The sequence below is a fragment of the Sciurus vulgaris genome (assembly GCF_902686455.1).
Source record: "Sciurus vulgaris genome assembly, chromosome: 15".
Lineage (NCBI taxonomy): Eukaryota > Metazoa > Chordata > Mammalia > Rodentia > Sciuridae > Sciurus > Sciurus vulgaris.
In genome coordinates this window covers 39,940,058-39,956,858 of record NC_136476.1, presented here as the reverse complement: position 1 = coordinate 39,956,858, position 16,801 = coordinate 39,940,058, and the positions used below count along the sequence as shown (strand labels likewise).

The window sequence follows — 16,801 nt, the reverse complement described above, 5'->3', positions numbered from 1 at the left end:
CCAACCCAAGAAAAGTAGGTAACATATTTGAATGGACACATCATCAAATTAGAATCATGACTAACAAATAAATATGTGAAGGTAGCAGGGCCTTGCTCAGAAATCATGGTCGTTTAGGCCCGATAATGAACGTGATTACAGAGGAGCCCATTCCAGTGTGAGGAATTCTGCATCCACTACACTTTCTGAGGAAAGCACACCAGCATGGTGGCCAAGTCTATGGTGAAGCATGGGAAGTTGACCAGCAGAGATGATAGAGCCTTCACCCATGTGAATTTCTATCTTGACTACTCTGTGACACATGCGGACAGGGCAGGCAGTTGGTGACAGGTCAGAAGGTGCTTGGCACCCAGAAACCAGATCTCAACCATTGCAGGCATTTACTTCAATTGGTCATAATGATGTTTGTTGAGCCAAAAATAATCATTTTGAAACATTTTGTTCTCAACATCAATTGTTGTTTTTAAATGTTAGTTTAATTATCTCCAGTTGCCTAAAATAGATACTTTAAAACAAACTCCAATATTGCACTAGAGATGCCAATATAGTACTCTTTTAATTTAGTAGGATAAAGTTAATTACATAACTCAAAATTGATTTGCTGGAAGTACTCCAGAAACTTGGTCAGATCAAATATTTATTACTGAATCAGCAAACTCTACTTCAATTGACATTGTCTCTGAAATTTCTGTTTGTTTTTATAATACCCACTGTGCCAGGCTCTTAGAAAACTGAAAATGCATCATCTCAATTACATCCCTCAACAATTGACTTAGGAAGTTTTTAAAAGTGGAGCCCACTTCAGAAGAATCTCTTAACAAAATGAAAAGACAAATAACAAACTGAAAGAAAATATTGACAAGTCACAGGTCTGATAAAGAACTCATGTGTGTGTGTATATATATGTATATATATATTCTATATTATATATATAAAACTCTTAAAACTCAGTGAGAGGAAAGCAAGTAACCTAAAAGATTGACAAAATATATGAAAAAATATTTCAACAAAGGAGGGAGAATGATAGCAAGTAAGACAGGAAAAGATGATCATTATTAAGCATTAGGGCAAGGCAAATTAAACCACAATGACACACAAGTACATACTTAGTAGAACAGTTAAAGGTAAAAGTCCTTGTTGTGGGGCTTTGGCAAGGATGTGGAGCAACTGGAATGTCATAACCTGCTGCTGAAACTAAAAAATCATACAATTACATTGAAAATCCATTTTACAGTTTCCTAAAAAAGCAAACCATATACCTATCACATGAGTCAAGAAGTGGATTCCCAAGGGCAAAGAAAGCATGTGTCTATACACAGACTTGCACATGAACGTTCTAGAGGTTTATTTGAAATAGTCTGAATCTGAAAACAATACAATATCCATTACGAGTAAATGACAAAAGAAATCACAGCATATCCACACCATGGAATACTAATCAGTGATAGGGAAGAATCAAGACACAAACATAGGGATGAATTATGCTGAGGATAAGAAGACAGAACCAAAAGGAATGAATTCTGTAATATTCCATTTAAACAAAACTCTAGAAAGGAAGGCTAATATATAGTGACAGAAAGCAGACTAGTGTTTACCAGGGAATGCCTAAGGTGGCATTTAGAAATGAGACAGTGATAGATTACAAAGGGACACAGCAAGATTTTTAAGGGTACATAAATATATTTACTAACTTATTTGTGGAGATGGTAAGGGAAGGGCATTCAGAAATGCCCCCATTAAGGCATATACACAGTATATTCCCATGCAAGACATATACATAAAGCAAGGTCTACAGAGAAGTTAGAGGCAAAAGTTTATGATCTCCCACCTCAATGAGGCCTGCAGCCTCTCCAAGAGATGGTGCACATCTGTGATTCCAGGGACCAAGAAACTGAAACAGGAGGAGGCCAGCCCCAGCACCTAAGAAAGGCCTGAAACAGTTTAGTGAGACTCCATCTCTATATAAATATGAAAAGGGCAGGGGATGTGACTCAGTGCTAAAGTGCCTCTGGGTTCAATCCCAGGAACAACAACAACAACAACAACAACAAAAATATCAAATATAACATGGTATTCCATTAATTTGTAGAAATTTTACATTTTTGTGTATCATTAAAAAATAAATTAATTAATTGAAGAAGAATGTTAGTAAGCTGTTGTATGTATTGAAGTCATCACCACAGTGGGAAAATAGATGGGACTGGCAAAATCAGTGAGAGAGAAATCAGAATTCCTACGCAAATTCAGTATTGAAGTTGGTGGAAGGACAAGTAAGAGAAGTCCCGTTGTCTTTTTTTTTTTTTCTTTTACTTTCATTCTTTTCTTTTATCATATCCAGAGTTGGATTTATTTTATGCTAATTTCAAGTTGTCCAAAAGCAATCATGGTTAATTTGACCGGAAAATACAAAGATAATGATGTAGATGAAATGAACCCAACATAGAAGTGAATGTTTAAAAATCAAATCCAATTGTCATTAAGATAAAAATAAAAAAGAATGAAAATAAATATTTACATAACCCCCTCATCCACATGCAGGAATATAAAGAGTTCTAAATTCAAGAAGTATCTATAGTAAAAATTTAATAAAGAAAACAAAATAAATTGATTAAATATCAAGAAAATGTTTATTAATTACAGTGTAAAGGTATAGATGATTTTATATGAAAACATAAATTAAATTTTATAAATAGTTAAATAAATATTTAAATAGATAATAGATACATCTGCAGGGATATAAGGGACTGGTGCCTGTAGATTTGAAACCAAAGTTGCCTAAACTCCTGAACACATTTGACATTGGTTGAATTCTTGTCACAATTACTTCAGGAATGAGACTCATTGAAATAGCAGAACTTGAGGGAGTGTGGTAAGGTGTATCCTCAGTGAGAAGCATCCCCCTGTTGGACCAGGTCTCATTCCTTACTCCTTAGTCTTTCATACAAGTTTTCTGATGAAGAGAAGGATTTCATGATTTCTGCTCTGACCACCTCCCAGGCACAAGGGAGGTATGTCTTCTCCTTCAGGTAGTCAGTGAGTCTGCGAAAGTATTTCTTTACAGTCCTCTTGGGAGCCTCTTCCACCTCAACCTGCTGGGTCACACAGGCTTTCAGGTCATCCAGCTGCTGATAGAGGACACGGAGGAACGAGTTCAGGAGGGTCTTGTTCCAAGCAGCAAAAGACTCCTGGGTGCTGAAGAGGTTGAAGACCTGCTGGGTCATCTCGTAGAAGACAGCAACAGCTTGAGCCTTCTGCACATGCTCACCATCCAGTTGCTTCTTAGGGAAGGCAAAGTCCTTTCTGTATTTCACACAGGACAAAATGGAAATTCTCTCCATGTTTTTCAGGAGTGTCAGAGCATCCTCCTCATTTTCTTCAGGAGTTTCAAGATCCAGATGGTGGATCCGAGGCAGGTCACATCCCAGAGAGCAGGTGGACTTGCAGCTGAGCACCACCAGGGCCAGCAGGAAAGACAAGGGCAAGGCCATTGGGGATCTTGCAGATGCTGCTGGGCTGCCTTAGATGGGTGATCCTTTGCCTGTAGGTTCTCTGAAGACCTTGCTTTGTGTGTATGTCTTAAATAGAGAACACGCTACATTCCACTTTCTGAATGTCATCCTTAGAACTTTCTACTTCTGTTTTCACTTTCCTTTATGCGTTCTCTATGTGGGTTTTCAGCATTGTTTCTTAACTATTCTGGTTTCCATTATTGCTTCCCATTTCACTGCTCCCTCCCAACCCTGCCAACCCTGCCCCCTGTCACAGGCTCTATATAAATTTATTCCTAATTGAAAATTTCATTAAATTTTTAAAGACAGTTATATTCTAAATCTATATATGTACCATATCTATATCTTTATACATTAAAAGTATGAACTTAAGATTTTTATTCAATGCAGAATTAAGAGTGACAAAATTTAAGCTAAAAATCATGTTTTTTGACATTTAAGTGATCTTTATATCTGAATTTATAGAGTGACCTTTAATTCATTTCATAAGCTCATGTAAATTATTATATACAAAATTACATTGAATATTAAATTTCCAAATGTATAATATTGATATCTTGTCCTTCAAAGTGATTCAAGACCTTTTTAGAAGGTAAAAACATAATTTTATTTGCAATGCTTTTTAGGGTACTTTGCTTCATAGGAGAAAATAATTTTAATCTCATTAGTTATTAGATATTCAACCTGAGATTATTAATATTTTGTTCAGCATTTAACAGAATTATTGATGTGCTTTCAAACTTCAGTAGCTTAAGTAATATGATGTGAACTATTTCCATTTAATTCTCAAAGCCCCCTTCATACTTAGAAGCTCTGATCTTCTCAAACATCAACAACAACTTAAAAACCACAGATGACAGCCCGCACATAACCAAAGTCCACCTCTCACAATAGCCTTTGAGATCAAGTGAACGAGGAGAGAATGTTCTGCAACATACCATTTGTTTGCCATAGGTTCTAATCTTGCATATATCTTGTCTATCTTCCATAAAGTCAATGTCAATGCTTTTTATGTGTTACATAAGAAAACTCAACCAGGAAAAAGAGTACTAAGAAACAAGAATTTGTCAGATAGAATTGAACTTTGGAGAGCCATGATTTTTTTCACGTCCCAAGACTTAATGTTTGTAACTTTGAAAGTGATATAATCACCAATCTCTAGGATACCATCAATTTGAATCTTTGTGTATTTGCATTAAAGTTCAAGTTTCTCAAAGAACTTTCATAGGTTCTGAACCAAGTGGTGTTTATTAAACAAAGGAAATCATCTTTGCTCTAAATTTGCAACTGGGTGAATATTCTGTATGAACCTGTGAAACATGAACTTTCAGCCTCAATTTTGAATTCTGGGGTTACATTTTTTATTTTCCATAGGAAATTGGATTGCTTCAAACCTTTAGGTTTCTACTTTTTCAGGGGATGGTATGAATTACTTTTAGCAAACCAACTCTTTAACAAGTGGTCTTTATGTTTTTTACTGGAATTACTCAGTACTAGGCCCAATACAGTTCCTCAAGAAATACTTATTGCTGAAACAGTTTCTCAGATTTTCTTTTCCTACTGGAAGAGTGTTCATGAATATCAAATATATTTTGTTTCATCAGGGTCATAATTGCTAGGATTATAATGGACAATGATTAATATTTCTATCTATTCCTTGAGTGTTAATTTATATTTAAAACTACTGGAATTCTAGTTCCTTTAGGGTTCATATGACTCTAGGGCTTCTAATTGCAATTGCATAGTATTTTGAGCCACATTAATCACAAGTATTACTTTATTTCTCCTTTGCTCATCTCTACTCTCTTACAGTAGAAAATAACTAACCTGGTGTCATGTAGAAAGAAATATTCTAAACACGACTCTCCCTGAATCACGCAGCTCACAGCATACAATGCTATTCTCTGGAGGAAGTAGTCCTGTGCCCACAAATCATCAATCTTCCATCCTTCTTGCTCTTTTTGGGTATAGACCAAATCCTCAGAAGTTATGAATCAATATAAATTGTTGAGACATCAAATTAAGAATGTTATCTAATTTATGATAGCATCAAAATAAATAAAATACCCAGGCACAAGCTGAACTAAGGAGTAATAAGCATTGTACAATGAAAATAACAACCATTGCTGAAGGAAATAAAAGAAGATGCAAAAAAATGAAAGGATATCCAGTTTTCATGGATTGGAAGATTGAATATTGTCAGGATGTTCATACTATCCAAAGCAATCCACAAATACAATGCAAACCCTAACAAAACCACAGAGGCTTTTTTTTCTTGCAGAAATAGAATATACTATACTAAACTTCATATGGAATCTCAAAGGACCAAAAGAGTCAAATCACGCTTGCAAAAGAAAAACAAAGCTCACACTTCTTGATTTCAAACCATATTACAAAACTACACTAATTGAAACAACATGGTAATGACATGGGATCAGACAGACAGACCACTGGGAATAGAATAGAGAACCCAGAAATAAATCCTTATGTATGAGGTCAAAAGATCTGTCACGAGGGTGTCAAGGGTACATAATGGGAAAAGACAGTTTTTCATTGCTGTGACCAAAATACCCTGCAAGAATGAGATAAAGGAGGAAAAGTTCATTTTGGCTCATAGTTTCAGAGGTTCAGTCCATGTTTGGCCAGACTCTGGGTATGAGGTGAATAGGAAAATTGTGACTTAAGGGCAGCAGTGGAGAAAAGCTACTTAGCACATGGTGGAGAAGCACAGAGAGAAAGGGAGGAGCCAGAGAAACAAGATATAATCCTCAAGAGCATTCCCCCACCAACCTACCTCTTCCAGTCACACAGTACCTGCCTATAGTTATAATGCAGCAGAGTAGTACTTTCGAATTGTTAAACCATCAAGTGGATTAATCCATTCATTAGGCTACAGTTCTCACAATCTAATCATGAACTTTGGGGGACACCTCATACCCAAATATAACAATATTCACATAAACAAATGGTGTTGGGAATAATGTATATTCACAAGCAAAATAATGAATTTGAACTCTTGCCTTATGCCAAATATAAAATTAAATCAAAATAGATTATAGGAATATCACATTTCATTGCACTTCACTTTATTGTGCTCCAAAGATATTGCAGTAGTTACAAATTGAAGTGTTGTGGGAGCCCTGCAGTAAGTATATTTGTACTGTTTTTTCATCAGCATGGGCTTACTTCATGTCTCTATGTCACTTTTCAATAATTATTGCAATATTTTGAATTATTCTTCATTATTATACATGTTATTGTGATCAACAATCTTTGATGTTATTGTAATTGTTTTGGAGTTCCACAACTGCATCCATAAACGACAGCCAACTTCATTGCTAAATGCTGTGTGTATTCTAATTGCTCCATTGATCTCCCATTCCCCAATATCTATCCCTCTCCTTGCACCTCTCTATTCCCTGAGACACACAAAGTTGGAGTTAAGCCAGTGAATAACCCTACGGTGGTCTTTAAGTGTTCAAGTTAAAGAGTTGCAGGTCTCTTGCTTTAAATAAAATTCTAGAAATGATTAAACACAGTGAGCAAGTCAAATCAAAAGCTGAGAAAGGACGAAAACTAGACCTCTTTACCAAATAGTTAACCATGTTGTGAATACAAAGTTCTCCAAGGAAATTCAAAGTGCTACTCTAGTGAATAATAAGTATGCAAAATGGTTTCATTGCTGATAAGGAGAAAGTTTTAGTGTTCTGGATAGAAGATCAAAGCAGCCTAATCCAGAGAAAGGACCTAACTCTCTTCAGTCCTGTGAAGTATGAGAGAGATGAGAAAGACGCAGAGGAAAGGTTTGAAGCCAACAAAGATTGGTTCATGAGGTTTGAGGAAAGCAGACAAGTTGGGACATAAAAGTGGCAGAGGAAGGAACAGAAAACCCAACATACTTGATGAAGATGACTGTCCCCAATGACAGTTTTCAGTGTAGAAAAAATAGCCTTATATTGGAAGAAGATGCCATCAAGGACTCTTGAACTAAAGAGATATCAATGCCTGACCTCAAAGCTGTAAAGAACAGACTGTCCTTCTATTGTTGTGCATTAACACAGTAGGTGACATCAAGCTGAAGACAATTTTCACTTGCCATTCTGAAAATCCTAGAGCCCTTAACAATGAATTGTTTCAGATATACTCTACCAGTGCTCTATAAATGGAAGAAAAAAGCACCAATGACAACACATCTTTTTTCTAACACAGTTTCTGAATATTTTAAGTCCACTCTTGAGATTTGTTGCCCAGAAAAAAAAGATTCCTTTCAAAATATTACTGCTTATTAACAACGTACTTAGGCTCCCAAGTACTCTGATGAAGATGTACAACAAGATTTGTATTGTTTTCCTGCCTCCTAACACAACATCCATTCTGCATTAGATGGATCAAGTAGTGATTTTGAGTTTAAGCCTTAGTATTTGAGAAATGCATATTATAAGGCTATAGCTGCCATTGATAGTTATTCCTCTGAAAAGCTTCTGGATTCACCTTTCTAGGTACCACTAAGAACATTCATGACCCATGGAAGAATATAAAAACAGTAAAATTAACAGGAGTCTGAAAGAAGTTGATTTCAGTCTTTATTGGTGAGTTTGACTGGTGTAAGATATTAGGAAGTAAGTGAAGATAAGGCAAAAGATAGCAGGAAAAATAGTATTAGAAGTATCTGAGTTCTGACTGCTAGGCTATAGCCTCATGATAAAACTTAAATGGATAAGGGGTTGTGTTTTCTGGATGTGCAAAGAAAATGATTTACTGAGGTGGAATCTGTTCCAATGAGATGGTGTGAATATTATTTAAATTAGAAACAATGATTCAGACTATTACTTAAATTTAGTTGACAAAGTAGTGGAAGGTTTGAGAGGACTGACTTCAATTTGAACAAATTTCTATTGTGGGCAAAACAGGACTGAGCAGCATTGCACACCAAGGAGAACTATTTCATAAAAGTCAGGTCAGGTGTGGTGGGGCATTCCTGTAATCCCAGTGGTTTGGATGGTGAGGCAGGAGGATTAGGAGTTGAAAGCCAGCTTCAGCGACATAGTGAGGCCCTAAGCAACTTAGTGAGACCCCGACTCAAAAAACAAACAAATGGCTGGGGATGTGGCTCAGTGGTTAAATTCCTGGTACCCCTTTTTCCCTCCAAAAGTCAATGGACCTGGAAAACTTCACTGATGTCTTAGTTACCCCAAACTTCAGTCACTACCACAGTGATCAGTCAAAAGCTTTAGTATTGAGGCACGATCCTCCATCAGCAGCAAGATTAGGATTTGCTATAGGCTCAGATGATTATTAGCAATTCTTTATCCAATGAAGTTGTTTTAAATTAAGACAGATTTTTTTTCAGGATGAAATGCTATTGATCACCAAATAGACTACAGTAAAGTGTATGTATACCTTTTATATGCCCTGAGAAACTTGAAATTCATGTGACTTGCTTTATACTGCTAGTACTTCATTGCAATGATCTGGAACTGAACCTGCAATTTCTTTAAGAAATGCCTGCACAGACTTAAACATAAGACCTGAGGCCACAACAAGCCAGGGAGAAAAGTTAAAGGGAAACTCAGATTCAGCAACAAATTTCTTGGATATGACACCAAAAAGCACAGACAACTAAAGTCAAAATAGATGAACAGGGCTACATCAAAATTTAATGAGTTTAGTGTATCGAGAACACAAACTAAAGAGTAAAAAGGTAACTTTTGGAAATGGTAGACTATATTCACATAATACATATGACGATATCAGACATATGCTACGATACAATTAAATCTTGAGGCTCTTGTGCTAAGGGATGTAAGCCAGTTATGAAAAGAGAAATATAGGTGGTTCCACTTATATGAAGTACCTGAGAGAAGGTAGAATGCAGATTGCCAGGGACTGAAGGGCATTCGAGAAGAAAGGGAAGTAGATGCTTAATGGGTGTAGAGTTTCTGTTTTGTAAAATGAAAATATTTGAAGATTAGTTGCAGTGGCACAATAGCATGATTATGTTTACCACCATTGAACTGTGTATTTCAAAATGTAAGATGGTAATTTTTTTTTTTTTTTTTTTGGTTCTGGGGATTGAACCCAGGGGCACTCAATCACTGAGCCACCTCCCTAGCACCTTCCCTTTATTTATTAGTTGGAGACAGGGTCTTGCTGAGTTGCTGAGGTTGGTCTCAAACTTCCAATCCTCCTGCCTCAGCTTCCTGGACTTATGCAGATTATAGGCACGAACCACTCAACCCAGCAAGATGGTTATTTTGTGTTAAGTACATTTTTATCATTTACTTCATTTTTATGTTGTAATTTACATATAATTTTGTACTTATTTATGGGATAAGATATGATTGGTTTTTGCATGTATAAGATATGTAATGATCAAATCCGAGTAATTGGCATTTCTATCTCCCCAAATACTTTCATTTCTATGCATTGAGAAATTCAAACTCTTCTCTAGTTATTTTGTTGACAAATTAATTTTGTAATGAAAATAATTTTGTATAGTTGTTTGAGTTTTGGATACAAAGTGTTCCATAAAGACTCATGATGAACACTTGGTCAGCAGTGCAGCAATACTCAGAGGTGGGACTTTTCAAAAGTGATTGGACATGAGGACTCTGACCTCATCAGTGAATGAATCCATGGGGAGTTCATCGTTTGTGTCACTATTGGGAGGTGGGGGAAACTATAGGAGTAGGGAACTAGTTAAAGAGAGTGTTAAAGGCATGCCCTGGGGAACTACATTTCATCCCCAGACTCTCCCTCTCCTATCTCTGCTACCATTTTCATGAGGAGTGGATTTGTTATCCCCACACACTTCCATCATGCTACTCTGCCTTGCATCAGGATCAAAACCATGAAGTCCACCAATCATGAATTGAAAACTCTGAAACCATGAGACAAAATAACTCTTTCCTCCTTTAAGTTATATTTCTTAAACAAAAATTCTTAATAAATTATTAGCAAACCACTGATGTTCTTCTTTAAAGAAAAACTAACATCAGTCTTTCTCAAATTATTCCATGAAATTGAAAGGAAGGGAACACCTCTAAATTCATTCTATGAGGTCAGTATAATCAACCACCAAAACCAGAAAAAGACACACCAAGGAATTAAAACTATAGACCAATATCCCTGATGAACACAGAGGCAAAAAGTCCTTAGTAAATATTAGAAAACCTCTTTTGAAACATCAAGAAGATAATACACCATGATCATATGGGCTTCATCCCAGGGATGCAAGTTTGGCTCAACAAATGCACATTAATAAATGTAATTCACAACTGAAGTAGAATTAAGAACAAGCATCATAGGATCATTTCAACAAATGCAGAAAAAGTCTTTGATAAAAATCCAGCACACATTCATGTTAAAAATGTTAGAGAAACGAGGGATAGAAGAAATTGCTTAACATTATAAAGGCTATATAGGACAAACCCAAAGCCAACATCATAGTGAATAGAGAAAAACTGAAAGCATTTCCTCTAAAATCAGGAACAAGGCAAGGACGAGGACTCTTTACACATCTATTCAGAGAGTTTTTGAAACTCTAGCCAGAGCAATCAGACAAGAGAAGGAAGTTAATGGAATACAAATAGAAAAAAGAAGTCAAACTATCTCAGTTTGTTATATTTAGAAGACCTACCCCGCCGCAAAAAAAAAAAAAAAAAAAACTTCCACCAGAAGACTTCTAAAGACTTCTAGAGGTGATAAATGAATTTAGTAAAGTCAGAATACAAGATCAATCCTCATAAATCAGTACCTTTCCTATACTTCAACAGTGATTCTGCTGAGAAAGAAATCAGGAAAACAATTCCTTTCACAATAAACTAAAACAAACAAATGAACAAACTTGGGTCTTAATCTAACCAAGGAGGTTAAAGATGCCTACAATAAAAGTTGCAGAACACTGAAGAAAGAAATTGAAGAAGACCTTAGAAGATGGAAAAACCTCCTGTACTCTTGGATAGGCAGAATTAATATTGTCAGAATGGACATATTACTAAAAGCAATATTCAGATTCAAAGCAATCCCCATCAAAATACCAACAACACTTCTCACAGAACTAGGAAAAAACAGTCCTTAAATTCACTTGGAAAAATAAGAGACCCAGAATGGCCAAAGCAATTCTAAATAAGAAGAACAATGCAGGAGACATCACAGTACCTGATCTCAAAGAGCTATGGTAACAAAAACAGCGTGGTATTGACATCAAAATAGATATGAATACCAATAGAATTGAATAGAAGACACAAAGACAAAACCAAAGATAGTCATCTGATATTTGACAAAGGTGCCAAAAACATGTTGAAGGAAAGATAGTCTTTTTAACAAGTGGTGCTGGGAAAACTGGATATCCATATGTAGAATAATGAGATTAGATCTGGGTCTTTCACCCTGCACAAAAGTCAAATCAAAATGAATCAAAGACTCAGGAATTAAGCCAGAAGTGACTGCTAGAAGAAAACATAGGGTCAACATTTCATCATATAGGTACATACACCGACTTCCTTATAAAGATCCCTAAAACCCAAAATGTAAAACCAAGAATCAATATGTGAGATGCCATCAAATTAAAAAGCTTCTGCACAGTTAAGGAAATGATTAAGAGCATGAAGACAGAGTTTATAGAATGGAAAATACCTTTGTCAGATGCTTCTCTGATAGGGGATCTATATCCAGAAAATATAAAGAATTCAAAAAACTTAACAGCAAAAATACCCAATTAACCAAGTAAATAAATGCACAAAACAACTAAACAGACACCACCTAAAAGAAGAAACACAAATGGTCAACAAATACATGAAAAAGTATTTAACATCCCTAGCAATCATGGAAATGTAAATCAAAACTGTACTAAGATTTCATCTCACCCCAGTCAAAATGGCAATTATCAAGAAAACAAATAGTAATAAATACTGGTGAGGATTTTGGGGATAAGGTACCCTGATACATTGTTGGTGGGACTGCAAATTAGCACCACCACTTTATAAAGTAATGACAAGATTCTTCAGAAAACTAGGAATGGAACCACCATATGATCCAGCTCTCCCACTCCTTGCTATTTATCTAAAAGAAGTACAATTAGATGCAAGAGGGATACAGCCACTTCAACGTTTATAGCAGCACAATTCAAAATAATCAAATCACCACATCAGTCTAGATGCCTATCGATAGATGAATGGGTCAAGAAAATGTGGTCTATGCACACAATGGAGTTTTATTCGGTCACAAAGAATGAAATAATGGCATTTGCTGGTAAATGGATGGAAATGGAGAAAAGGTTGCTGAGTGAAATCAGCCAGACTCAGCAAATCAAGGGTTGAGTGTTTTCTCTCATATGTAGAATCTGGAAAGAATAAGGGAAAGAAGGCAGTGGGGGTGGAATCAGATATCATTAATATATAGTAGAAGAAGGAGCATGAGAAGGAGGAGTGGGGGAAGGAAAGAGGAAAGAAATATTGGAATGAGTTTAACAAAGTCATGGCACATGCATTTATAAATGTACCAAGGGATATTACACTTTTATGTATATTAGAGAGTACCCATCAAATATAAATAAATAAATAAATAAGCAAAAGAAAAATCAGTGGAGTAGAATACGGACAATGGTGGAGGGTTGAGGAAGGAAAAAGGGGGATAATGATTGGAATAAATTCCTTTTATATATGATTTTGTCAAAATGAATCTAATTGCTATGTTTTTTTAAAATTTACATAGAGTAATGATGTTTGATTCATTCCGTTATTTTTTTCCTTCCCCCCCACCCCTCCCACCTCTCTTTTCCCTCTATACAGTCCCTCCTTCCTTCATTCTTGCCCCCCTCCTACCCCCCATTAAGTGACATCATCCACTTATCAGTGAGATCATTCCTCTTTTGGATTTTTGAGATTGGCTTATCTCACTTAACATGATATTCTCCAATTTCATCCACTTGCCTGCAAATGCCATAATTTTATTATTCTTTATAGCTGAGTAATATTCCATTGTATATATATATATATATCACAGTTTTTTTATCCATTCATCAATTGAAGGACATCTAGGTTGGTTCCATAGTCTGGCTATTGTGAATTGAGCTGCTATGAACATTGATGTGGCTGTATCTCTGTAGTATGCTGATTTTAAGTCCTTTGGGTATAGGCCAAGGAATGGGATAGCTGGGTCAAATGGTAGGTCCATTCCAAGTTTTCTAAGGAATCTCCACACTGCTTTCCAGAGTGGCTGCACTAATTTGCAGCCCCACCAGCAATGTATGAGTGTACCTTTTTTCCCACATCTTTGCCAACACCTATTGTTGCTTGTATTCTTGATAATTGCCATTCTAATTGGGGTGAGATGGAATCTTAGGGTAGTTTTGATTTGCATTTCTCTTATTACTAAAGATGTTGAACATTTTTTCATATATCTGTTGATTGCTTGTACATCTTTTTCTGTGAAGTGTCTATTCATTTCCTTAGCCCATTTGTTGATTGGGTTATTTGTATTCTTGGTGTAGTTCTTTGAGTTCTTTGTATATTCTGGAAATTAGTGCTCTATCTGAAGTATGAGTGGCAAAGATATTCTCCCACTCTGTAGGCTCTCTCTTTGCATTGCTGATTGTTTCCTTTGCTGAGAGAAAGCTATTTAGTTTGAATCTATCCTAGTTATTGATTCTTGTTTTTATTTCTTGTGCTATGGGAGTCCTGTTAAGGAAGTCTGATCCTAAGCCAACAAGGTGAAGATTTGGACTTACTTTTTCTTCTATAATCTGCAGGGTCTCTGGTATGATTTCAAGGTCCTTGATCCATTGTGAGTTGAGTTTTATGCAGGGTGAGAGATAGGAGTTTAGTTTCATTCTGTTGCATATGGATTTCCAGTTTTCCCAGCACCATTTGTTGAAGAGGCTCTTTTCTCCATGGCATATTTTTGGCACCTTTGTCTACTATTAGAAAATTGTATTTATTTGGGTTTGTGTCCGAGTCCTCTATTCTGTACCTTTGATCTACCTGTCTATTTTGGTGCCAATACCATGCTGTTTTTGTTACTATTGCTTTGCAGTATAGTTGAAGTTCTGGTATTACGCTACCCCCTGTTTCATTCTTCCTGCTAAGGATTGCTTTAGCTATCATGGGTTTCTTATTCTTCCAGATGAATTTCATGATTTGTTGCTCTATTTCTGTGAGGTAAGTCACTGGGATTTTAATTGGAATTGCATTGAATTTGTATAGCACTTTTGGTAGTATGGCCATTTTGACAATATTAATTCTGCCTAGCCAAGAACATGGGAGATCTTTCCATCTTCTAAGGTCTTCCTCAATTTCTTTCTTCAGTGTTTTGTAGTTTTCATTGTAGAGATCTTTTACCTCTTTGGTTAGATTAATGCCCAAGTATTTTTTTTTTTTTTGAGGTTTTTGCAAATGGAGTTGTTTTCCTCATTTCCCTTTCAGCTGTTTCGTGACTTGCGTATAAAAATGCTGTAGATTTATGCGTGTTGATTTTATAGCCTGCTATTTTGCTGAATTCATTGATGAGGTCTAGTTTTCTGCAGGAGGTTTTGGATCCTCTAAATATACAATCATGTCATCCGCAAATAGTGACAGCTTAAGTTCCTCTTTTCCTATTCGTATCCCTTTCATTTCTTTAGTCTGCCTAATTGCTCTGGCTAGAGTTTCGAGGACAATGTTGAATAGAAGTGGTGAAAGAGGACATCCCTGTCTTGTTCCCATTTTTAAAGGGAATGGTTTCAGTTTTTCTCCATTAAGAATGATGTTGGCCATGGGCTTAGCATAAATAGCCTTTACAATGTTCAGGTATGTTCCTACTATCCCTATTTTTTCTAGTGTTTTGAGCATGAAGGGGTGTTGTATTTTGTCAAACGCTTTTTCTGTGTCATTTGAAATAACCATATGATTCTTATCCTTAAGTCTATTGACATGATGGATCATGTTTATTGATTTACAAATGTTGAACCACCCTTGCATTCCAGGAATGAACCCCACTTGATCGTGGTGCACAATCCTCCCAATATGTTTTTGGATACGATTTGCCAATATTTTGTTAAGGATATTTGCATCTATATTCATCAACGATATTGGTTTAAAACGTTCTTTCCTTGATGTGTGTTTTCCTGGTTTGGGTATGAGGACGATATTAGCTTCATAGAATGAGTTCGGTAGGGTACCCCCCTTTTCTATTTCCTGGAATACTTTGAGAAGTATTGGAATGAGTTCTTTGAAGGTCTTATAGAACTCAGCTGAGAATCTGTCTGGTCCTGGGCTTTTCTTGGATGGTAGATTTTTAATGGCTTCTTCTATTTCATTGCTTGATATTGATCTGTTTAAATCGTGTATTTCCTCCTGGTTCAGTTTGGGAGGAGCATATGTCTCTAGAAATTTGTCAATGTCTTCTGTAGTTTCTATTTTGTTGGAATACAGATTTTCAAAGTAGCTTCTCATTATGTTCTGTATCTCAGTGGTGTCTGTTGTGATATTTCCTTTTGCATCATGTATTTTAGTAATTTGAGTCTTCTCTCTCCTTCTCTTTGTTACTGTGGCTAAGGGTTTATCTATTTTGTTTACTTTCTCAAGGAACCAACTTTTTGTTATGTCAATTTTTTGAATAGTTTCTTTTGTTTCAATTTCATTGATTTCAGCTCTGATTTTAATTATTTCCTGTCTTCTACTACTTTTGCTGTTATTCTGTTCTTCTTTTTCTAGGGCTTTGAGCTGTAATGTTAGGTCATTTAATTGTTGACTTTTCATTCTTTTCTGGAATGCGCTCCATGCAATGAACTTTCCTCTTAGTACTGCTTTCATAGTGTCCCAGAGATTGTGATATGTTGTATCATCATTCTGATTGACCTCTAAGAATTTTTTAATCTCCTCCCTGATGTTTTCTGTTATCCATGTTTCATTCAATAGCATATTATTTAGTCTCCAAGTGTTGGAGTAATTTCTGTTTTTCATTTTGTCATTGATTTCTACTCTCAGTCCATTATGATTTAATGGAACCCAAGGCAGTATCTCTATTTTTTTTTTTTTTTTTTTGCATTTCCTAAGGGCTGTTTTGTGGCATAACATATGGTCTAACTTGGAGAAGCTTCCATGTGCTGCTGAAAAGAAAGTGAATCTGCTTGTTGATGGATGGAATATTCTATATCTGTCTATTAAGTCTTGGTTATTGATTGTGTTATTGAGTTCTATGGTTTCTTTGTTTGGTTTTTGTTTGGAATTATTGTGTTGTGTTGTTTTCTATTTGATTCCTGAAATTGAGAATGTTTTGTTTGATGTAAGGGGATGCACCATTATTTGGGCATA

General features: G+C 35.8%; 1 protein-coding gene across 1 annotated transcript; it reads right to left on the bottom strand.

Annotated features, from left to right (window-relative positions):
- Window positions 1–2,915: 2,915 nt before the first annotated feature.
- Window positions 2,916–3,488, bottom strand: LOC306645112 (interferon alpha-5-like; the record flags this gene model as incomplete). Its single annotated transcript, XM_079112432.1, has 1 exon — window positions 2,916–3,488. One exon carries the CDS (start codon window positions 3,486–3,488, stop codon window positions 2,916–2,918), a length of 573 nt encoding a protein of 190 aa, XP_078968558.1.
- Between the last annotated feature and the right edge of the window lie 13,313 nt (window positions 3,489–16,801).